The 23,636-nt window shown below is 39.1% G+C and overlaps 1 protein-coding gene across 28 annotated transcripts in view; it reads left to right on the top strand.

Annotated features, from left to right (window-relative positions):
- The window catches only part of ZNF438 (zinc finger protein 438), a 186,920-nt gene that overhangs the window by 156,999 nt on the left and 6,285 nt on the right, over positions 1-23,636 (top strand). For 2 of the 28 annotated variants that reach the window (XM_063781545.1, XM_054660947.2), the window contains 2 exons: positions 9,999-10,190; positions 16,901-17,002. The exons of 22 other annotated variants lie outside the window; for them this stretch is intronic. In XM_063781545.1, coding sequence (XP_063637615.1) covers positions 16,996-17,002 — 7 coding nt within the window. In that variant the 5' untranslated portion in view covers positions 9,999-10,190; positions 16,901-16,995. Of the gene's footprint in view, positions 1-9,998; positions 10,191-16,900; positions 17,003-19,062; positions 19,223-23,636 lie in introns of those variants that run through there. 4 more of the 28 variants (XM_063781547.1, XM_063781549.1, XM_063781546.1 and 1 more) reach the window with 3 other exon arrangements.

Here is a 23,636-nt window from a genome sequence, read left to right as displayed (position 1 = left end):
ACATACTATGCTTAATTACACATATGAATGCTTAAAGCCATTTTAAACCAAAGTGAGCAGAAATTATAACTTAAATTATGGAAAATTACATCAATAAGGAAAAATAATATATGTGAATACGTGTAAGTCCTAAGAATTGCCCAGTTATTCATTAATTTACTCATTCATTCATTCAAATGCTTTCTGTATGTCTTAGATTAATATTAATATTTTTAACAAAAGCATCAGATGTATTAATTATGATTCTGTTTATGATCAAATATAATTTATGGCTAGGTACAGCAGCTCCCACCTGTAATCCCAGCACTTTGGGAGGCTGAGGTGGGAGGATAACTTGAGGCCAGGAGTTTGAGACCAGCCTGGGCAACATAGCAAGACTCCATCTCTACAAAAAAATTTCAAAATTAGCTAGGCGTGATGGCTCATGCCTACAGTCCCAGCTACTTGGAAGGCTGAGCTAGGAGGATTGCTTGAGCATAGGAGTTTGAGGCTGCAGTGAGCTATGATCATGCCATGGCATTCCAACCTGGGCAACAGAACAAGACCTTGTCTCTAAATATATATACACACACACACACACACACACACACACACACACACACGTAATATATTACATATATATTTGTTTAATTGCATGTACATAATTTGTGTGACATGAGAAGTTTGCTGGGCACATGCTATTTATTAATTAAATGCAGATTGATTTATTTAACAAACCATTGATGGCTAGCTATAAATTATGATACCTTTGAATTTCCAACTTATAAACACATACACACGTATTATATGCATTTCTGTATAAAATTCAGATAAGACATCACCAACAGAGTTGTGAGGCTTAAATTAAGGAAAATATGCTGTACTAACATACTGTCCCCAAACAAAGTTCATATGGTAGAAGCAGGTTTAATGATCACCAAGGTAATTCATACGAGGAACTATCAGATGCTATGAAGAATCCAAAGGTAAATCATACAGAGCCTGAGCTTTTAGGCTCTAAAATCCTTTTGGAACAGCATATGTGCATGTCCTTAATTAGAATAAAGCATGACTAATGCTGTACTAGAAGTGAGTATGACATACTTTGAAAATCAGAATGAAAGGACAGTTGGTTAAGCCAGAGATTTTGAGGCTGGTCAGGAAACAAAATGGAGGAGATGACATTTGTTCAGGATGTTAACATATATGTACAAGTCAAGCAAGTGGAATTTAAGCCAGGGGTTTAAAGCTAGGAAGAACTGGCAGCATTATTAACGGAGAAAACAAATTTGAAATTCTGGTTTCTTCTATTTAAATGTTATCTAATTTCAGATAAAGAGATTTAACATTGTACTGTCACTCTAACGATAAGTTATACTATATTACAGATTTTTCTATTATAACCTAGTGTCACCGTTATTCCTTTCTGTGTGAGAATATAATTTATAGAATTTTGAGAAGTTCATGAGACTTATTTTGTTACAATTTTCTATATCATTCTTTCAGGATTTAGGGATAGGATTTAGTTTTCCATAACCTTTTTTTGTCTGTTATTTTCAAATGATGAACTAAACTGTGTTTTTCAAAAAAGAGGCATGAAAACAACATAATAAGGCCAACTATTTAGATTTGGTGAAAGAAAGACAAAGTCACCACACTGATTAAAAATGCAAGTGAATTTATTTACTTCCCATATAAGAAAACTCACACAGGTGAGCAGTATCACCAGATGATTCTCTGACAGGGACAATGTATGTGTCTTATGTGCTAAGAAGTAGTTCACTGTGATTATGCCAATTGACCATTGAAGTTTGTACCTTGGGTAGTCAGAATGAATTTTAAGTTCCTACACAGTGGGTTAATGCAAGTCTCATTGTTCATTGGTCAGGAAGGAATCTTCATTTAAGTCAAGTGAGAGTCTGTTTTACTGGAGTCTCTCAATTCTTTTTTTTTTTTTTTTTTTTTTTGAGACAGAGTCTCACTCTGTCACCCAGGCTGGAGTGCAGTGGTGCGATCTTGGCTCACTGCAAGCTCCACCTCCCAGGTTCATGCCATTCTCCTGCCTCAGCCTCCCAAGTAGCTGGGACTACAGGTGCCTGCCCCCACCCCCGGCTAATTTTTTGTATTTTTAGTCAAGACGGGGTTTCACCATGTTAGCCAGGTTGGTCTCAATCTCCTGACCTCGTGATCTGTCCGCCTTGGCCTCCCAAAGTGCTGGGATTACAGGTGTCAGCCACTGCGCCTGACCTCTTTTTTTTTTTTTTTTTTTTTTTTGAGACAGAGTCTTGTTCTGTCACCCAGGCTAGAGTGCAGTGGTGCAATCTCGGCTCACTGCAATCTCCGCCTCCCGGGTTCAAGTGATTCTTCTGCCTCAGCCTCCCAAATAGCTGGGACTACAGGAGCGCACCACCACACGTGGCTAATTTTTGTATTTTTAGTAGAGAGGGGATTTTACCATGTTGGCCAGACTGATCTTAAATTTAACCCCCTGGCTTAAATTCCACTTGCTTGACTTGTACCTTGTAATCCGCCCACCTCAGCCTCCCAAGGTGCTGGGATTACAGGCCTGAGCCACCGTGCTGCCTGGCCGAGTCTCTCAATTCTTAGTCACTTGTCAGCCTTACAGTTAAGTTCGCCATTTCCTAGACAAGTCTTCTGCAGGTAGAAAAGTTTTCTTATACAGTTCTTCTACCACTTTTCTCAACTCTGCCATAACATTTGTATTATTTAAAGGTAGCTTTCAAATTGTGAGTGTTATTTCTATTTCATAAAAGTAAGAAGTCGGGGTGGAGAGAGCAAATGGTTTGACGTAGACACACAGGCGGCCCCCTCTGGACCCACTGCAGTTAGCTGGACATGTGCTGTACAGCTACTACTAATTTCCCAAATCTTTACATGATTTGACTGTACAACCACAGCCATTACTGTCTATCATGTGAATTCATATTTGAATCTTTTTTAAAAACCCCTAGATTTTCTGATTCAATAAAAAATATGATACTGTCTAAAAAATGTATTTTATGTCTCGCAGACATAAAAGTGTATACTTACAGCTTACAGACCTAACATTTTGGTATTTGTGAATAAGAATATTAGAACTCAAGTAAGGCATACTTAGGGAGGAGCTAGTTAATACTCATATCATTCTTAAAGTTTGAGGAAAAGACCTTACTTATTTTGGACTTAGTATCAGTTAGGTCTTTTATAAAGTTCTTGATGAATTTTCTATCTTTAGTAGGATTTAAAGCATCCTGGCATGTAGTAGGCTCTCAAAATGCATATTAAATTATGTATAAAATACTTTAAACTCTCAAACAGTTTTTATAAATCAATCACACCTGTTGCTGTGAAAATATTGTCATCTTTTCTTTTTAATGAAACACCAAAGTGGATGGAATTCTAAGACCAATGAAAGCAAATGTTCATTTAACAAGTATTTGTTACCTTTGAAGAGACAGTGAGCAAAAGAAGCAAAGGGGGGAAAATAAAACCAAACTAAGCTCCTCTCTTGCAGCTGTTGTAATTAATAACACTGGGCTGCCTATCCAAGCAGGGGTTTCCTTTTATGGGGATTTAACCTGAAAGTGGTTTATTCTTGTTATCTAATCGTAGTTTCACTCTTTCGAACATGGTATGAAAGCTATTTTCTTAAGCTCTCTATTTTTTTCTTTTCCTCCTTGGCCATATCTCCCCTTTCCTCTCCATCTGGTGAAGGAACACTGATCTGGACAGCTGAGCTCTGGTCATTGTTACATGCTTCTTTTTAGGCTCTGTGATCTTGGCCAAATAAGTAAACCTCAGTCCCTTCATCTTTCCAATGGAGATAGTAATTCTCGTCCTGTAACAGTCAAATGCAGTAGGTATGGTTGATTCTCATTATTTGTAGTATTTATATTCTAGAAGGCTATTAGGAACACTGAATTAGCAAATACTAAGCCATTTGTTCCTAGGCGATATTCAAGGTTAGGTTCTTGTGAGCCTCTAGTCACAACATTTTTGTCAACAGCTGATACATGACCTTGTTATAAGTGTATTTCTGTTAAAAGATACTTTATTTAATAGACAGGGTTAATTTTTTAACATTGAACTCAGAGACACAGCACTATAACTCATGCCCCAACAAAGCTTCTCTAATACAAGTGTTTTCTCCGTAGAGCACATCCCAGTTCTCTTGTGTTAGGAGCACTAGACAGCACCCAGCACTATGCTGGAGACCGTAAGTAAACAGTAAAATCACCAAGAGAAAGAAGCACAAAATGCAAAAAAAAAAGTGGCAGTTTTTGAAATGTAAAAAGGATGCGTGTTTACAGTATGAGAGCTGAAAGAAGAAGGCAGGACATCACCTTGTTCTGCCTAACCTGGGAATTTGTGTGTCAAGTGGCTCAAACTTTTTTTTTCTCCACACATGTCCATGAATGACCGTGAAAGCACCACAAGTATTGATTTTGTGGTTAAAAATAAATTTTAGCAAGTAGGCAAATTCACAAATACAGAATCTACAAATAATGAGAATCAACTGTATATGAATACACCTTGTAAAAACTTTGAAAGCACAGTAGAAGCCTCAGGATAATTTACAGAATAAAAGCTATTTTTATGACGTTTTTCTCAGATAAAATGACTTTGTGCATTATAAATTTCAAGTTAATAAAGTAACATATTATTTGAAGGTGACCATAAATTCTTAGTTCAGTAAAGCTACAAAGAAAACTACTATTGCAAGATCTGTGATTCTCCAGCCTTCACATTGAACACACAGTAGCAAGGAGTACCACTGTAATTCGATGCTTTGCATTTAGTGCTTAACATTGCTTTATGACCTCACTATTGGGGGAAAATATCATTCCCTATGTATTACCAAAATATTATGTTTCCGAATATGTGATATTCATATGGAAACATTTTGATCTTAACAAGTGGTGTAAATGCTGTTCTTGGACTTTTGGTACCATTTTATGCTGCAGAGCAAGTACAGATTGACATTTGCAAGCTGGTTTTGGTTAACTCCTTAATGTTGGAAATTGGAACTTTCCGATGTAATAACTTCTACAAAATACCATTGTGCATTATTAGTATGTTATACTGTTGACAGAAGAACAAATGGAAAACACACACATGCCTGTAGAAATATCCTTTTAGAATAAATGGAAATGACCTGGGTGGCCTAAAACCATAAAGTAGACCAGCCATATATGGAAGTTGAAATAAAATATTAGAGTTTAAAATATTAGTAAATTTAGATTATGAGTATTTTTGTTGTTTATAATAGCTGTATTTCTTTCTTTCTTCTTTCTTTTCTTTTCTTTTCTTTTTTGTTTTGTTTTTGAGATGGAGTTTAGCTCTTGTTGTCCAGGCTGGAGTGCAATGGTGCGATCTTGGCTCACTGCAACCTCCGCCTCCCTGGTTCAAGCGATTCTCCTGCCTCAGCCTCCCAAGTACCTGGGATCACAGGCACGCACCACCACACCTGGCTAATTTTTTGTATCTTTAGTAGAAACAGGGTTTCACCGTGTTAGCCAGGCTGGTCTCGAACTCCTGACCTCAGGTGATCTGCCTGCCTTGGCCTCCCAAAGTGCTGGGATTACAGGCGTGAGCCACTGTGGCCGGCCGAAATAGCTGTATTTCTGTTGCTTGAAAAGCAGGCTGGTAATTGGATAATTTACTTGGGTATGTATCATTGTCGGTGTGGCCGTTTGGCAGCAGAGTCTCTCAGAAATTCCAATTAACCATGTAAATATATTTCATAGCATCACATCTCACTTTGTCAGAACCCCTGCTGCCTTTATATCATTAACATAAATGCAGGTGCAAATAGCATTTATGTACTTTGATAGAAAGCAGTTGGAGACATTTCACTGTGGGACACAACACTTCCAGATTGTGTACATCTGTTCAAATAATGTATCCAGCCCCAGTGACATGAACACAAGGATGGAAACATCTGCCCCTGAGACCATTTGCAATATAGCAGATGCTTGCATCTTTATTTATGCAGATGGTTAGTGTGATGGCTTGAGCAGGGATAAAAGCAAAGTAGTTTGACAGGGGTATTTAGGATTTTATGCAAGCCAAAAATAAAGGATAGGCATTTTCTGTCTTTAAAAATCTAATAGCAATAGGAATAGAAATTCATAAATCTAGTAATGCTTTTAATAGAGTAAACATATTGTTCTTGTCTTTAAATTAATGGGCACCAAAATCCTAAAAACATTTATAGAATTCCAGCATCTAACTTGTATTAATTAGGAAGAGCAACTTATGATTACTTTTGTTTGGATAAAATAATTTTAAATGACTTTGAATACTTTTTGTTTAAAAAAATCCTTCAGGCCGGGCACGGTGGTTCACACCTGTAATCCCAGCACTTTGGGAGGCCGAGGCGGGCGGATCACCTGCGGTCAGGAGTTCAAAACCAGCCTAGCCAACATAGTGAAACCCCATCTCTACTAAAAATGCAAAACATTAGCTGGGTGGGGTGGCGGGCACCTGTAATCCCAGCTACTTGGGAGGCTGAGGCAGAAGAATTGCTTGAACTGGGGAGACGGAAGTTGCAGTGAGTTGAGATCGTGCCATTGCACTCCAGCCTGGGCAACAAAAGCGAAACTCTGTCTCAAAAAAAAAAAAAAAAATTCTTTAAAAACACTGCCCTGTTTTTTGAAAAGATTATATACTACCAAGAGTATCTTGTGATGATATTTCTTAAAATTGGGGGAAAAATATAAATGTCGTTTGAATATAACTTATCTCATATTCCATAAATATAAATTTAAGTAAGATAAGTTTCTGAAACATTATATAAGATTTTTGTCAAGCATTTTATTTGGTTCATATTCTAATGTTGACAGCTAGTGATATTTTAATTATAATTAATATTTGTGTTAGAATGACTTACCTTTTAATACTTTATTATCAAAACTCTCTCTTATTGATCTGCCATGTTATATTCTCAAGGAAACAAAGGTGAAGGGAATAAAACCTAACAACAAAAAGTAAAACATTTCTAGATGTGATTTTCTATTCTCATTCACACAAGCCTGCCCACTCATACTCATCAACACACACAATTATAGAATCTCAAAAGACATAGGAAGTTAGATTTCATCTAATTCAGTTGTTCTCAGACTTTGTAGCTTCAGGACCCTTTACACTCTCAAAAATTATTGAGGACTCTAAAGAGTATTTGCTTGTATGGGTTGTATCTGTCAATATTTACCATATTGAGTGATTATAAAAAATATATATTTATGGATTCATTTTGAAATAACAGCTCATTACATCTTAACAAAAATAACCTAGTTTAACGAAATTGACTATACTATAAAACTAATGACAAAAACCACAATTACTTTTGCACCAACCTAAATATTTTTCTAAAGCAAAAAAAATAATGAGAAGACTGGCATTGATTTACGTTTTCTGCAAATATGTTTAAATTCTGGCTTCATTGAAGATAGTTTGAGTCTCATATCTAGTCCTGCATTCAGTCAGTTGTGATGTTGTATATGTTGACATATTTTTTTAAAAGCCAGCTTTCCAGTAGTCAGAAAGGAAGGGGATATTTTGGTAGGCTTTTCAGATAATCATGGATATTTTTCTTTGATACTATGCCAAAATTTGTCAGATGGAAACTTCTTTCAGTTTAGTTGTACTGTGAAATTTGAAACCCTGTCCATGTACTTTTGTCTTCTATTAGATTTTGAGTCTCATACTTAAGTGATTCTTTTATCCACGCATGTAACGTTAAACTAAACTGGTCATTTAGAAAACACTAGTTAAGAGAGTTAAGCAAATCTTCCATATACTTCATTGTGCAATATTTTAAAAATCATTCATTAACGTAAGCACCAGTTTTCGTTTTTGGTTTTTTTTATTGAGACAGAGTCTCGCTCTGTCGCTCAGGCTGGAGTGCAGTGGCGCGATCTCGGCTCACTGCAAGCTCCACCTCCCAGGTTCATGCGATTCTCCTGCCTCAGCCTCCCGAGTAGCTGGGACTACAGGTGCTTGTCACCACGCTTGGCTAATTTTTTGTATTTTTAGTAGAGGAGGGGTTTCACCGTGTTAGCCAGGATGGTCTCGATCTCCTGACCTCGTGATCTGCCTTCCTTGGCCTCCCAAAGTGCTGGGATTACAGGCGTGAGCCACCGCGCCTGACCCATAAGCACCAGTTTTACCTGAAAAGTAGCTACTGGGAAACTTCAAGTTCCTGGTGGTGAATTCAAATTTTCCAAAATTCCAATTGCCACTTGAAAGAAAATGACTTTTATCATTGGCAACAAATACTGTTAGAAGTTATTTCTTGTAATGCCAAGTTCCATTCATTCACTTTTGAGAAAATGTCTGCCAGATACCCAAGTCTTAATATGTTCATTCAACATATTTCAGCATATGTCTGTCAGCCATTTTATTCAAGTAAAAATTGTATTCCATGAAAAAAGTAGCCAGGTCAGCTTTACGGCTGAATTGAGTGCTTGTCCTCAGAACAACAGTCCTATTTCCATATGCAGCAGACATGTACTCTGACTGTGAACGATTTCATCACAGAATATTAAAAAGGCATGTACTCAAGGATCAAAATTTTATAAAACTAAAATTTTGTACTGCTTTTTTGTTGTTCCACTGTAGAGTGCCACAGTGAAGAATATGACTGCTTGAACAGTTTGTGGGCACTACCTTACTTGGCTAAGTTGCTAGAGAAGTTTTACCCCATCAGCACAACAAGTGCAAATGTCGACACAAGGCAAATGACATCTTGATATGAGTATGAAAAGAGTATTCGGGACCCTTCCTGAGGTTCTGCAAACCCTACTTTGAGAAACACTAATCTAATCTAATCCTCTCTTGCTAAAGAGAGGAAACTACTCCCAGGAAGGCCGAAGGATTATTATCTTGCTCAAATTCATTCCAGCAGTATAATAAATAGAAACACCAAAGCCAGACGTCTACTCTCTATCATACACGTAATGCAGTTTGTCTTGTTTTCTCTGAGGAACTCCTCCCCCAGCCTTCCTCAAAAAGAAAATTCCTCAGATCCAAATCATTACACCATAGCACTGATATATTATCAAGTTTACTAAAGGAGCAGGACTTGCCACATAAGGAATTTAGAAATTGTTGTAGCATTTTAGACTTTTCTTTCAGTCCTAATGTTCTTTAGTGTCATCAGTTTTAGAAGAAGGTGGTGTAAGACTAAGAAGTATCTAAGAAATGTATATTATTTTTAAAATTATAAAAGACCTTTGTCATTTTTTTTCTTCATTTTTACTCATTGAAAAATTACTTTGTCACTGCTTAAAAGTGTCATTAAATGTATTGTATAATTGTTGCTTCAGAAAAGTCAGATTCTGGTGTGAGCCTGATTTGGTCACCAGAATTTCTGTTAAAAGAAGGCCATAGATACAGTGCTGTAGGGTATTGCGCATTGCTATGTGTGAGTTCATTAACTACCTCTCCAGTGACCATGCTGTAGATGTCTCTTAGAAGAAAGACATGTTCTCTCTCTCCTAACAGTTGCACTGTGATTGGAAAAAGGTTGTTCAAAAAGATCTTTCTTTTCTCAACATTGAGATGGATTATGTGGCACTCACCGGTCACTGGAAGAGACTGACATGTAAACAGATAAATTGCTAAACAACTTAGTTCTAAGTTCAGCGTGTTGGAATGGAGGGAGAACAGCTTTGGTGCCAGACAGACCTGGGTTAAAATCCAAGTCTCAATACCTGCTTTGTGATCTTGCAAGAAGTGTTGTTTTCACATCTATGGACTGGAGGTGTTAATACCAAGAATTGGTGAAGGACTTGAGATAGTAGATTAAGCATTCAGTCTAACTTCTGACTGAGGGGCATTTTAGTTCTTCAAAATAGAACTTCAGGATTCTAGGGGTTTGAGGGAAGAATAGAAATAGATGAGTAGAGGCGGTGTATATGTACACATCTACCATAGATTGTCTCAGGAAGAAAAGGAAGGAGATGGGGCCTAACGACTCTTTCTTGTTGCTGTTGTTTTTCTGTTTTTGTGTTCAGCAGTAGCATAGCAGAAGGAAGCCATGTCAATATGGTTGAGAGTTAATACTTCGTTCCTTCAGTAAAAATTATGTTGTACAACTGCTAGCTGCTGATCTGGAGACTGAGACCCTGGCAGTAACAAAACAAACCCCTGCTCTTTTGGAGCTCACATTTTAGTGAGGAGACAGATAATGTAATATCATCGTGAAGGTAAGTACCTCGAAGGACAGTGAAGCAGAAAAAGAAAATAGCAAGTGATCACATGGGGCTGAGCAGCTCCTTTTAGACAGGATGGTCACAGGCCAGCCTCCCTGAGAGCTGGGGAGCTCACCAATGGTGCAGTATCCCCGAGGCACAAGGGGCCTGGAAGGAAGGGTAGCCTCCAGACCAGGGTTGGGAATACTCCATTTCCTTATTTTCAGATGCACCTTTTTGTACATTTCAATATATCAGGATTTGAGCATTGTATATTTAGAGTTATAGTACTTCTCCTTTCCCCCATCACAGAAAAGGTTTTTATAAATTTATTTGTGTGGCATAATCAAAGACAAAAAGGGAGTTTACAAATAAAAGGGACAGTGAATGAGTTCCCACATAATAGCCTCTCTTTTTTCCACGAAGTCAATGTCAAAAAACATTGGCAAGAGAGAGATGGCCCTGGGGATAGGGCAGGGGTGGGACAGAGGGAGAGTGCCTCAGAAGAGCAGAGGAAGGAACGTGGGCCACCAAGAGTCTCTTAGGGACAAGTAAATAGACTGTGGAATCGGTTTTGAACTAGAAACTTTAAACTTAGAACACTGTCCAACGTTCACAATGGTTGGATTTCTCCAGCACCAAATAACAGGCGGTGGAAGTGGAGAGCACAAGGTGGGGCCAGCTAGGCAAGGTTCTGTAGGAAGACAGCAAGGGGGCGAACCTACAATATGAGGGGAGTGCGTGTGGATGCTCAGCCAGGAGGCCGGCTCGGGAATGGGAGGATCTACCTAAGGAGACACCACTCACAGGCACACATAGCCTCGGGGCAAGGAGAAGCAGTGGGCTGTGTCATCACTCCATCTCCAGGGAGGTGGGAAAGTTAACTCTGACATACTCTTCATCTGTGGATGAGAGTAGATATTCCCTTCAACCCAGGTTTCATAGTCATCACTAAAAGACAATAAACATATTGATGGAGAAGAAGGATGGCAGAATTCAAAGGCAAAGGAATCCAAAGTAGTCACCACAGCTTTCAAACTCCGCTGCCTTCACTCTTGGTACTGGCTCAGGTCAGAATCTGATGGCATCAGTCACACGACAGGATCTGTAGATGCCAGCTAACTCATAGACAACTAACCTGGTCAGCTCCTCAAAGGTGACCAGCACAAACCAGTCACCTCAGTACCTGCCAGTGCCTGGGACTTCATGTTCTTTTTTATTATTTTCTTCAAAGTGTCAGTATTGTAGATGGTCTCTCTATGTTAAGGAAAGGTGTGTCTTCATTAAAGAAATAAGGAACAGTCAAGACTTACCAGCAGAAATGTTAGGGAATAATTATCAGCATAACAGGGGAATACTTGACTTCTTAAAGATCCGTGGCTGTCCACCCTTGTGCATTTGTACTTACAAATCATGAACTATTTGACATAAAAGCTGAGGTATAGAAAAACGTGCAGCAAAAAAATGTTATAAATCACTGTGAGTTAAAGATAAATCAGCAGTGAAGATAAAGCATCTGTAAAACTCTACTATAAAACAGTGAAACAATTCATTTTTTAAAATGTAGTTTGCACATTCCTCAAAAATACCTCTTTTAGATAAAGTGAACTTACTTTTGAAATTATAGTATAAAAGCGATATCTTTGTAATTTTAGTTCCCTGCTTTTTGAAACATTGTGATCTTTACCACTTTAGTTTCATAATCATAGTGTTTTGACCAAAGGCAAGAAACTTCCAGCCTTTTGCATGTGTCCTAGTTTAATTGTTCCAACTGACTTCACATTCTGATGTTGAAACCTTATCTTTCTGTTTATCCCACTGAGGAAAAGGTTTTCTTCACCAACTGTCATCTTGTTAGTCATCAAAAATACTTAACTGTTGCAACTGCTATTGAAAACTAAAAGTAGGCCAGGTGCAATGGCTTATGCTTGTAATTCCAACACTTAGGGAACTGAGGTAGGAGGACCTCTTGAGCCCAGGAGTTTGAGACCAGCCTGGGAAACATGGTGAGACTTCAACTCTACAAAAAAATGTTTAAAAACTAGCCACACAGGGTGGTGTGCATGTGTTGTTCCAGCTACTTGGGAGGCTGAGGCAGGAGGATCACCCCAGGAGTTTGAGGCTGCAGGTGAGCTATGATCATACCATTGCCCTCCAGCCTGGGTGATAGAGCGAGTCCCTGTCTCAAAAGAAAAAGAAAATATAAAGAAAAAGGGCCCATTTTTAATTTGTTGGTGGAAGATTTCTTGCCATGCCATATCTGTGCAGCTCACTAAACCTCTTTTGTGGATGTTTCCATGTTCACCAGCCCCATTGAGAAACAGCTGACTCGGCAAATGTCAGAATGTTCTGGAAGGACAGTGTGCACAGGTATTTGTGATGGTGATAGAAGGTCAAATGAAATGACCTGCTGCTTTTCACCATGTTGGAGTTCGGTTATCAAGGTCCAAATTTCAACTGTAGGACTCAACTGAGTATTAACAATTTTAGTGATAATAACAACAAAAAGAATATTGAGAGAATGGGGTTAACAAAGCATTTCAGAAGTTTCCATTTGCCTGGCTTAGTGTCCTTGGAAGGTCATTAGCTCTTAGTTAACTTCTTATGCTCCTCGGTCATTCTTAGATTTGAGTAAAGATACTGGCTTGGATGTTTTGTAATAATGAATAAAATCTTTTGCGTGCTACAAATTATTTTTGCCAAAAAATAAACAACTTTATCTTTCTAAATGTATTAAAAACAAACATAATTTCATATGGCTTTCAACCATTTTTTATCAGAAGCATTCCAAATCAAAAACAATTCCTTCCAGAAATAAGAACTAATAAAAGCTTCATAATTAGAATGAAGAAGAAATTCATTGAAATTGAGAATCATTAAAATATATTTTAAATGGTAAAGCTTTTTAAATGTACTTTTCCCTTGGGACATTAACTATATGGCCCTGAAAGAATAATTAGTTACTTCAATTTATCAACCACATTGTGTTATTTTTTTTAATTGCCACTAGTATTCTAGGTAATTGGCTTTTAAATTCTTTCACAAAGAATGCTTGTTTCCTCTTGCAGCATGATATAGCCAGCCCTCCACATCCTGTTCTGCATCTGTGGGTTCTGCATCCATGGATTCAACTAACCAGAGATTGAAAAAAAATTTCGAACTGCATCTATATTGAATATGTATAGACATTTTTTTCCTTGTCATCATTCCCTAAATAATACGTTAAAACAACTATTTACATAGTATTTACATTGCACTAGGTATTAAAAGCAGTCTAAAGGTGATTTGGGGTATACAAGAGGAGGTATGCATAGGTTATGTGCAAACACTGTGCCATTTTACATCAGGGTTTTGAGCATCTATGGATTTGCATGTCTAAAGGAGGTCATTGTCCTGTGGAGGAACCAATCCCCCACAGATGGTAAGGGACAACTGTATTTATATATCTCATTTAGTCCATTTTAGGGGCTATAGTTCCTCTTTCAGTGCCTAACTTTTCTTTCTGTACTCAGGCTGTCTTAAAACTTACAATAATTTATTCGGCAAAATACTAAAGTCTGCAAAGCAAATGTCCCTAACCCCACTCTGGGCCCCATCCCCCATCACAGGGCCACTGAGATCTGTACTTACCCCACTTTCTTGAACAACTACTAGGGTAGTTGCTTTCTTCCCTGCTAGGTTTAAGACCAACAGTTGGCCTCACTACTTACTAGGTATAAACAAAAGTGGGAAGGAGTGTCTCCATAAAGTAGCTCTTTAAAATGCATGTATGTTAACCCTATTCGCATTGAATTGTTAATCCAATTAGCACTTTATCAACTGGGATACAAAAATTTACAGAAGGGCAAGTGGGAGTGGGGTCTGGACAGGGAATCAAAGAGCCTGGCAAGACGGATTGGATTAGATGTTAGGAAAGATTGAGCTACCAGCGTGAGTGTCAAAAGAGAGGCACAAGATTTAAAATACAGTTTCATTATTTACAAGTGTAGAGGCAAAGGAAAACTTCCTCTTCACCCCTCTGAAGGTTCACTGATAATGAGCTGACAGATCAGCAGATTAATTGGAGAAAAGGTATATACATTGAATCAGCTGTGTTACATGACACGAGAGCCTTCAGAATGCAGACCCAAAGATGGGAAACTGTCCGTTTTCATGCTGAGGTTCAACAAAACATGGATAGTTGTGGAGAAATATAATTGAACAAAAGGGATGTCATCTAATGCTAATAGAGTGAGTGAGGAAACCCAGCAAGGCTTGTCTGTTTTGGATTGCTGTTGACCTCTCTGTGGAACATCCCTTCCTTCTGGGTATGAGGCAGGACCCTCTCTGGAATGGGGGTCCGATGACCTACAATCAAACAAGTAGATCAGATCATTTCTTTATGGCCAGGGTTAGAGTAATAATTTCAGGTTTTATGGTTGGCTTTGGGGAAAAGTGGTTCTGGTTTCTATGACTCACCTTGGGGAAGAGGGATTCTAGATTCTATGGCTAATCTCGGGGGGAAAATGAAGGGCCAGGGACAGAAGGGCAGAGAGATTTTTGCTTCTGAGGTCTTCATTTTGGGAAGCTATCTTTTGAGGCCAGCACAAGTAATAGCCATTTCTTTTCTCTTTCCTTCATTTACGTTTCAAAATAGAAACACTACTTTAAGGATTCAGAACTACTTCCATATGCTGATCATTCAAGATTTGTGCCTTTTTTTTCCCAACAAAAATAAATGTCAACAACCTGATAGTCTCTAGCAAGAGAAAGTGGAAAACTAGTATATCTGCTGAGCATCTAACATGTAGCAGGAACTACTTGCACCATCATGGGTATTTTTCTCATTTAATCCTGACAGGGACCTTTGTAGGCAGATATTATTATGCCCATTTCATAGATCCTAACATTTAGGCACAGAGAGTGAAGTGCCAAAGCCACAGGTACATGACAGAGCCAGGAGTTGAAACCAAATCTGTCTAAACCCCAAAACACACAATCTTTCTACTGAAGATCAGATGCTGGCCATAACCACACATAGTAGCTTACAGTCAGCATGCAGAGGTAGAAAGAGCCTTTGGAATAAAATGGGCTAGGATTTGAGTTCCAGCACTGTTACTTATGAGCTTAGAAATCCTTGTAAAACAGACTTGGCCGGGCACGGTGGCTCACGCCTGTAATCACAGCACTTTGGGAGGCTGAGGCAGGTGGATTGCTTAAGTCCAGGAGTTCAAGACCAGCCTGGAAATATGGCAAAACAATATATAAAAAAATACAAAAATTAGCCCAGCATGTTGGTGTGCGCCTGTAGTCCCAGCTACTTGGGAGGCTGACGTGGGAGGATCAGCTGAGCCTGGGGAGTCTGAAGCTGCAGTGAGCCGTGATTACACCACTGCAGTCCAGCCTGAGTGACAGAGTGAGACCCTGTCTCAAAAACAAACAGATACAACAGTGGTTCCTAATTCAGGTTTTTTGGGTATTAAGTGAGATAATGCATGTTATATATTTTGCACAGTACCTAACCCATAAAATCTGCTTATCATTGGGATAATATTAAAGAAACAGTATTGATAAAGAAGCTCAGCTCCTCAGAAAATGAGAATTTCCTTCCCTGCTAAGTGAGGTGATGGATGCACTGTTTGACAAGACAAATCTCAAAGGCCTGTGCTGAGTGGAAGTTGCCCTGCATGTCACTGGTGGTGTTAAGGAGGGAGAGGGGAGTTAGCTAAGAGCAATAATTGAGCAGAACACACAAGTATGTCAAGGAGAATGGACTAAACTAGATTCAGGATACAAGATCTCCAGTTAGGAATGTGCTTGTTTCCTTTGCATTGTCTCAAATTTCCTGAAATTTAGGTCTGAGACATGATGACTCTAGGAGGTCTCCATGCTGCAGATATGTGGACTAGAAATGCATTTGGCATCCTGAGTCCTTAGAAACAAAAGAACACTTGTGCCTATTGCTGGCACGTTTTACAGTGCATGCTCCATAGTCAGTGCTCAATAAATTCCTGTTGACTCTGACTGCTGCTGCAGACCCTGGACAGTAGCTTGGGGAGAGGGTAGGCAATGGCTAAAGGTGTTTATAGGTTTTTCAACAAAATTAAGTTGCACTCCCTTGTGTTATGAGACATTGCTTTTATCCCAGACCTCTCCAGGGTTTTACCATATTTAACTAGAGACCATCTTGGGAAACAGTTTGAACCCCAAGTGGAATTTATTATTTGAAAGCCAAGTGGCAGGGAAAACAGGGATAACAACGAATGAAATTGAAAATAGAGTATTTCAGTTTAATAAAATTAAAACCAGAGCAACACCTAAAATTTTTGGCTCTTTAGTGACCAAGACTTGGCAGAACTTTCCTCGTGAGCCTGGATCCAGGGGGCCTGTTTCAAGAGCAGGGGCACGCCTCTCTTTCTCTGCCTGCTCCCTTCTGCACTCTTAGCAGTAGGCCTGTGGGCCCCAGCAGATGGAATAATGGAACTTTGCCCAAACCAGCGACCAGATGAGGTTGAACAACTTTATTCAGAAGCAACAAAGCAGGCTTTGGTTCTGCCAATGGACATCAGGAAGTGAGCTGTTTGTAGCTATCTAGAGAATTGCCTCATGTGCTTGTCTCTTAATACTATTTGTGGTAGCTGCATTGTGAAACAGTTTAATAAAGCTGGGTAAGACATTGGCACCTAGTGCTATTGAGCCCTCGTTCTTTCCTCCACTGCCTTTAACATGTAAATGATATCCATCAGATCCAATCCTTTGATGGCAATGGAGGAGGAGGAGGAGGACACACGTTGCACATTCTCCAAATATCCAACAGCTTTTCTGGATTTCTCAGAGTCCTATGGATAGTAAGTGGCAAATTCAAATATAAAAATATGCTTTTGCTTTCAAATGACTATTAATTTTCTGTGAGTTATCTCTAATAAGTGGGCTTTCAGAAAGTTAGTATAATTTAATGGTAATAGAAATTTTAGGCCAGATGCGGTGGCTCATACCTGTAATCCCAACACTTTGGGAGGCCAAGGCGGGTGGATCACTTTAGGTCAGGAGTTCAAGACCAGCCTGGCCAACATGGTGAAACCCCGTCTCTACTAAAAATAGAAAAATTAGCTGGGCATGGTGGCACATGCCTGTGATCCCAGCTACTTGGGAGGCTAAGGCAGGAAAATCACTTCAACCTGGGAGGTAGAGGTTGCAGTGAGCCAAGATCTGACCACTGCATTCCAGCCTGGGTGACAGCAAGACTGTGTCTCAAAAAAAAAAAAAAAAGAAAGAAATTTTAGAATATGACAAGCCATTTCTATTTCAAAATTTATTTTTTCTATTTAAAATTTAGATATGGTATTATGTTTTGTGATAAATTCAGACAACTTTACATATAATCCCCCTGCCCTTTGAAGGAAAATGAAGAAAAAGGTCATTGCTTCGAATTGGAGTGGGACAGCTCTGGGTTATGTGGACTTCGGCAGATTATTTAACTTCCTCAAACCTCATTTTTCTTAATCTGTGTAAGGGGAACAGTAATACTTATTCGCAGAGTTTGGATGAAGATTTAATTAAAAGACCTAGCACCAATTCTAGACCATAATAAGGGCTCAACACTTCCTAGTTTCCCTTTAATCCCAGCTAGATCAATTTCTCACCAACTGTAAATGTCACTTTTCAAAACTGTTATTTTAGTATGCTTAACATATTAAAAACAGCCCATATTTAAGATCCTAATATTAAGTATTCCTGTTGAATAATTGTACAAAATTAATTTTACTGAGTGACGCTTTTATGTCTTCAGTTAATAAAAGTCCATGTTTAGTACCTGAGAGTCCTGTGAGTCTCTTTAACTGTGTTACGGGTAGTTGTGCAGGATTTCCAGAAATTATGAATGTCAGTGGAAATTTTTACTTCTCATTATTTAGTGCACAGTTCTGTAAGATCTGTAATTTAGTGGGTGCAGGTGAGAGTTTTTAGATCACACCATCTGTGAAAGGCCTTGTAAATGTGTAGTGGAATAAACCACTGTTGTATAACTATATTGCCAAGAAAGACTTTCTGCAGTCATACTATCTTAGTATGTTAGAGTTTTTTAAAACTTAATGGCATTTTCAGCTTCTGTAAGGACTCCTGTTGTTCAGACTACTAAAAAAACAAAACAAAACAAAACAAAAAAACACGAGTTATTCTAGCATAACTGACCTTTATTGCAAATTGCCTTATTTTATCTTAAAGAGCAAATGTTTGGAGGAATAATTTGTACAACTCCACTTGTCCTTGGGAGGTAATGAGCTCTAATACTTCTCAGTGCTTAACTTTGGTGGATAGTTATGCACTGCCTGTCGGATTACTTACTAGATTACTTCCCTGATCGTTAGCAATTCTTGTCATTAAGTAGTCAAGGAAAATAAAAGACATGAGCCATTCTCTGTGTGTACATCTAGACAGTCATTTATGCATAGACACACACTCATCCCAAATATCCCAAAAGATACTGCTTTTTAAAACTGATTCAACTAGGGAAACTTTCGTTTTCCTTTCATTCATTAAACAAATATGTCTAAGCACCTCCTGTGTGCCAGGCACAGAGGGTATTCGGTGGGAAGTTAGCACTTATCCCATTCCTGACTTCTTAGTTCCTCCAGGTCCCTCCACCCAACAAAGGCCACCATAATCCTGATTTCTTTTGTTTCATTTCAGAGATATTCTGCACATATAAAGGATATATTTGTGTGTGTATCTTCTCATTTTTGTTAATCCAAGTGATAGCATACTGTACATCTCCCATCTTGGAGAGTATTCCAGATCACCCTGATTCATTCTTTGTTTTTATTACTGCGTGGTATTACATTGTATGGTTGGATGATTATCTTATTAGCACCCTGTTGGTGGACACTTAAGTAATTACCAGGGTTTTTTCTCTTCTGTTTCTGTGTCCTTGCTGTCTTTCTCCTGCCTTGCATTTCTACTAACACACTGGTTTCATTATTTATCCATAATGATTCTGAGAAATTGGATTCAACACCACCTTCATGGAGACCCTCACCCTTGTATGTACTTCCTGATAGATCCAGACAAGCGTAAGTATGTTAAATGTACTCAACAAGACCTTATCTTTTCACCCCACAAACTCTTTGTGATTAGCTTGTGATATTGATCATGAACCACCTGATAAGCCTTTCAACCCCAGCATCCACTTCTTTAAATTGCAGGGACCTTGAGGAGCACAGACTCAGTTTGGGAGACATCATACCGGTCGTCTGGGCCTCTGTCACTTCAGGTTGCCCACACTGCTCACACTGATCGGTGCTCTCGCAGCCAGGAAAGAGCTCAGGAGTGTCCTGTTGTTCCCAGGCCACAGTGGCCTCCTTTTCCTTTGAATGCCCTTGCTCTTCCTATGTGATTTTATTTCCACTATAATGTGGAGACATTTGAAGATCCGTTGAAGCACATTTACTTCAAATATATCATAATTAGCTCACTCCCTTTTGGTATGGCTCTATGAAGTATATCTGGTTTCATTTCTGGAAACCTTAACTGTCAGAAGGTTGCTTTCTCACACTTGGTCATAAAAAATAGGAAGCCCCTTCCCAACTTAAGTCTTTAGAGACTTTGAGGTGACCTTGACCACTGTTGTTGCTTCAGCTGCATCTTTTGCTGTCTGTTATTTCTGCCTTTCTTCATGTTGACATTACCATGCTCTGCCTCTGAGGTTCGGTTTCCCTTTCTATTGTTCCTCTGTCTTCGCTCTAATCCCCCCACTCTTCCTCTCTGTGTGTCTGTTTTCTGTAGAGCTTGCTTGTTTCGTTGACTATTTCAGTTTATGCCCCAGCAGCATAATTTACCATTCTCTTTTGTTATTTCCTCAGGTAGGTAGTTGATTATTAGCTCCTTATTCTGGCAATAAATAAAATTACATTTAAAAATGTCTCAGAGAAATATCCTCTGTTTCTTTTTTAATTTTCAAAATATTGAAATGTTAAAGGTCATTTTTAAATTGTGTTCTTTTTTTCCCCACTGTTTACAAAATTTCCAAGGCTCAACCTCTAAATTATTTATTTTTCTCATTGATCACTCTGTTACCGCTTAAAAAATTCAACAAATATTTAGTAAATCTCTGTCACGTGCTGGACACTGTAGGCCCTGAAGACACAGACCAACTCCCCGTCCTCTAGGAATTCTAGGGAAGGCAGGCAGTATATGTGATACTTTATCTATTAATTTTTATTTTTTGAGATGGAGTCTCGCTCTGTCACCCAGGCTGCAGTGCAGTGGCGCTATTTCGGCTCACTGCAAGCTCCCGGGTTCACGCCATTCTCCTTCCTCAGCCTCCCGAGTAGCTGGGACTACAGGCGCCCACCACCACGCCCAGCTAATTTTTTTGTATTTTTAGTAGAGACAGGGTTTCACCGTGTTAGCCAGGATGGTCTCGATCTGCTGACCTTGTCATCCACCTGTCTCGGCCTCCCAAAGTGCTGGGATTACAGGCGTGAGCCACCACGCCCGGCCTATATGTGATACTTTATTCATTCATTCATTCATTCATTCATTGGAGATGTAGTCTCACTGTGTTGCCCAGGCTGGAGTACAGTGGCATGATCTCAGCTCACTGCAACCTCCACCTCCCAGGTTTAAGCAGTTCCCCTGCCTCAGCCTCCCAAGTAGCTGGGATTACAGGCACTTGCCACCACACTCGGCTAATTTTTGTATTTTTAGGAGAAACGGTTTCACCATGTTGACCAGGCTGGTCTCAAACTCCTGACCTCAAGTGATCTGCCTGCCTTAGCCTCCCAAAGTGCTGGGATTACAGGCATATGCCACCACGCCTGGCCATAAGTGGAGCATATGTTCTAGAGAAAATGAAACAGGAAGAGGGAGCAGGGAGTTCACAATGGGATATAGTTTTAAATAAGGTCATCAGAGAAGATGCTCGTTGAGAAGAAGCCATTTGTGCAAAACCTTGAAGGAAACGATGCAGCAAGTACTGGGGATTTATTGAGGGAAGAGTGTCCTGGGTGGGCGGGAGTAGCCAATGCTTCTCCCAGCCAGGAGCCGCCTCTCAGGAGGTGCATGCCCAGAACAGCAAAGAGGCCACCATGGCTGGAGTGGAGCAAGTAGAGGAAATATGTCAGAGAGGCTCCTGAGAACCTTTTTAAGCATGAGGCCTTTTAAGCCATTGCAGAGATTTTGGCTTTACTCTGAGATGAAGAGCCATTGGACAGATTTGAGATGAGGGAGTCATAGATCTTGTGCTATGATGTGTTATTGTCACATATTCTTTCAAGAGGGTGAATTACTAAGCCTTTGTTCTAGCTCATCTTGCGGTAAATATTTTCTGCCCAATTAGGAGGAAGAACTAGTGATAAATGACCCAATATTTTCTCTTCTCTTCCTTCCACACCCCAGATCTGTTGTGTAAATGCAAAGAACATTATTACTGTTAATGTAATTATTTATTAAGCCACATCTCTAAGTAACCAAAAGCCATCAATAATTTTAGGCTTTCTGCAAAGTCTCTCAATCCTGATTTAAAGTATTTATTTATGACTTATTTTGGTACTTCTTCCAAAAAAAAAAAGATGAGAAGGTGAGGTTTAAAATGAAAAACATTTAAATTTAAAGGCTATGAAAATAAAACTTAAAAATTAAAATTATGTAGGAAGAAGTAGCAATCCATACAGATGACTATTGTCAAGTGATTTACCATTCAATTTACCCATAAGCGGAATTCACGGTAACCAAACTCAGAAGGAAAACAACAAATAACATAATTATCTTTGTCTGATTTTTCCAGACAATAGCACTCACTAGTCCTTGTACTTCTTACTCTAGTGCAGGCTATCCTGTGAACTTATGTTTCATAATGTCCTTTTTCTTTGCAAAACAATTACTTTCTAAAAATAAACTGGTCAATATAAATTTCACCTTATTTCTACTAGGTTGCTTGTTTATTTAGGCGGTGTCATTTCTGCTGAAAGAATCAACTTCCTGCTAAAAGTGTTAATTCAGTCACTGTAGGCATTAAAATCAAGGTTGACGGGCCGGGCGCGGTGGCTCATGCCTGTAATCCCAGCACTTTGGGAGGCCGAGGCGGGCAGATCACCTGAGGTCGGGAGTTCGAGACCAGCCTGACCAACATGGAGAAACCCTGTCTCTACTAAAAATACAAAATTAGCTGGGTGTGGTGGCACATGCCTGTAATCCCAGTTACTTGGGAGGTTGAGGCAGGAGAATCACTTGAACCCGGGAGGCAGAGGTTGCGGTGAGCCGAGATCGCACCATTGCACTCACCTAAGCAATAAGAGCAAAACTCCGTCTCAAAAAAAAAAAAAAGAAAAAAGAAAATCAAGGTTGATGTTACATTTTCTTTTCTTTTTTTTTTGAGACGGAGTCTCGCTCAGACTGTTGCCCAGGCTGGAGTATAGTGGTGCGATCTTGGCTCACTACAACCTCTGCCTCCAGGGTTCAAGTGATTCTCCTGCCTCAGCCTCCCCAGTAGCTGAGATTACAGGCATCTGCCACCATGCCTGGCTAATTTTTTTTTGTATTTTTAGTAGAGACGGAGTTTCATCACGTGGCCAGGTTGGTTTCAAGCTCCTGACCTCAAGTGATCCGCCCATCTCAGCCTCCCAAAGTGCTAGGATTATAGACGTGAGCCCCCGTGCCCAGCTGATTTTACATTTTCAATTGTCTGTTTCACTAGATTGTCTGCTACCTACCTTGTATCCTCTAACAGATAGTGTTCAGTCCCCTACCCCCAACTCTAAAATCTAAAAAACTCTGAAAACAGAAGTTTATGAAAAGTTGTTACAAACTCATTCAGAAGCAAAAACTTGAACTGAAATAAAGACAATTTAAAAATCTTCATTTGTCCAACTTGCGAATATTTGCATGTTTTGCTACAGAAGTGGTAATAGGTTCAATTATGGGTGCCCTGCAGATTCTGCTGGGAGTTATGTAACATTTAGTACATGCATCTTACTACTTTTCCAAAATTTGAAAATATAAATTCCAAACCACATCTTCCTCCAAAAATTTCAGAAAAGGGATTGTGGACTTGGCAATAGCCAATCCTGGAATAATGATTGGAATAATGTAGGTGCCTAGTAAATGTGAATTGAAGTTTGATTAATATGAGATACTTAGAAATTAGAAACATTTCTGCAGCCAGGTCTTGTGACCTTGAGACCTCAGAGAATAAAATAGATAATTCAGTCTTTAGAAGCAGGACACCAAAATGTTTCCTTAATTGTTCTCTTAAGGTAGTAGTAATTGATCTTAGGTCAGGCTAATTAATCCAGAAAGAATGAAGTGTTACCCTATCAGTCAAAATTATTCCTATTAGTATCCTAGAAGGTGCTTTTTGTGCCATTCACATATTTTGCATGTTGTCTCTGTATCTGTACTTATCACTTTGTATCTTTCTGTTTTTTGTTCAACATTTTTTAAAGGTGTCAAATCAGCTTTTTTAATACTGGTGATTTAATTGCAAAA

This window comes from Pan troglodytes, chromosome 8 (genome assembly GCF_028858775.2).
Source record: "Pan troglodytes isolate AG18354 chromosome 8, NHGRI_mPanTro3-v2.0_pri, whole genome shotgun sequence".
NCBI classification, from domain to species: Eukaryota; Metazoa; Chordata; class Mammalia; order Primates; family Hominidae; genus Pan; species Pan troglodytes.
The sequence above is the reverse complement of the archived record's forward strand: the minus strand, read 5'-3'. Positions and strand labels throughout refer to the sequence as shown.